Here is a 1564-nt window from a genome sequence, read left to right on the forward strand (position 1 = left end):
TGGCCTGCTGTGTTCATCCAGCTCTACACCTTGTTATCTCAGATTCTCCAGCATCTACGGTTCCTTCTATCTCGGTTCCCAAGAAATGCCTTGTTTAAAAAAAGTTCCGATGTAACTTTTTAATCCTCTTAAAAAAAAAAATCCAGGTATCCAAAGTCATTTAAACTCAAAATGCAGAAAAATTATTAAATAAGAAGCCAAAATAACACTAAGGAGATCATGTTTAGTTAATTCTGCTAGGTATGTACATACTCCATTATTTAATGTGTGTTTGCATGGACTGTATGCCACGCTAGAGAGTATGTGACATGAACCGCAATGTAAATGGAAGGAGCAGAAAATATGAAGGACAGCAAATTCTGCACATGGAACTAATGACAATGATGGAGCTGTGCAAAGGGGTATTGTGGAGAACATGGTAGCAGTTCTTCCTTACTCTAAGTTACACTGCACTCTACTGACTTTAAGTAATGGACCTGGATAGTGTTCATACATACCCTGCTCTCAAAGGTTTTGTCCAATAATGAGACCTGTACCAGCGCATTCGGTTCCCTGGTTCCTTGCTTTAGCTGTGGATAAAAAGAAGAGAGATCATGAAACAGCAACTCCTGGAGGGGGAATACTGAACTGAGAAAGAGGAAGAATGAGAAAGTAGAGACAAAAAAGAGAAACAATGGCCAGACAGAAATACAGAAGGAATGGAAACCAGGAAGGTGGGAAATTAAAATTCCACTAGAACTTCCACCAGCTGAGTGCCATGAATTTCACCAATTTAAGGATACCTGCTCAAACTGACATGGTTCTTTTTCAATGGTTGTATATCAGGTTTGATCATGACCTAGGCTAGGTAGCAGATTGAAGTCTCTCAAGGAGGTAGGTTTACATACTTTTAAAATTCCTTTTTCGGGTTTAGGGATGCAACTATGGCCTCAAGGATTTCTGAGGCCCCCTCTGAGCAATCTTGACCTCTTCTGATGACAAGGATAATATGAAATGGCCCATTAGCCACATCCACAACCTAACCAGATATTGTCAGGGTTTTGCTGCATATGGGCATAGACTGTTTCAGTATCTGAGGAGTCACAAATGGTGCTGAACATTGTGCAATCATTGGTTAACATCCCCACTCTGACTTTATAATAGGAAAAGGTTATTGATGAAATAGCTGAAGATGGTTGGGCCTAGAGCAGTACCCTGAGACGTTCCTGCAGAGATATTCTGGAGCTACAGTGACTGACCTCCAACAACCACAACCATCTCCTATGCGCCAGATTTGACTCTAGCCAGTGGAGAGATTTCCCCTGATCTCCACTGACTCCAGTTTAACTTTGGCTGCTTGACAGCACACAGGTAAATGCAGCCTTGATGTCAAGGGCACTCACTCTCAGCTTATTTCTGGAATTCAGCTCTTTTGTCCATGTTTGAACTAAGGCTGTAATAAGGTCAGAACCTAAACAGTCTCAGTGCAATCTTCCTTTGCAATTGTCACTTGATAGCACGGTTTATGACCCTTTCAATCATTTTGCTGATAATCAAGAATAGAATGAAGGGACAGTAATTGGAT

The 1564-nt window shown here is 41.1% G+C and overlaps 1 protein-coding gene across 3 annotated transcripts in view; it reads right to left on the reverse strand.

Moving 5' to 3' along the window:
- esyt1a (extended synaptotagmin-like protein 1a) overlaps positions 1-1564 on the reverse strand; it is a 129581-nt gene that overhangs the window by 28659 nt on the left and 99358 nt on the right. For all 3 annotated transcript variants that reach the window (XM_048618902.1, XM_048618903.1, XM_048618904.1), the window contains one exon: positions 498-569. In XM_048618902.1, coding sequence (XP_048474859.1) covers positions 498-569 — 72 coding nt within the window. The remainder of the gene's footprint in view (positions 1-497; positions 570-1564) is intronic.

The sequence above is a fragment of the Rhincodon typus genome, chromosome 41 (assembly GCF_021869965.1).
Source record: "Rhincodon typus isolate 14 chromosome 41, sRhiTyp1.1, whole genome shotgun sequence".
Classification (NCBI taxonomy): domain Eukaryota; kingdom Metazoa; phylum Chordata; class Chondrichthyes; order Orectolobiformes; family Rhincodontidae; genus Rhincodon; species Rhincodon typus.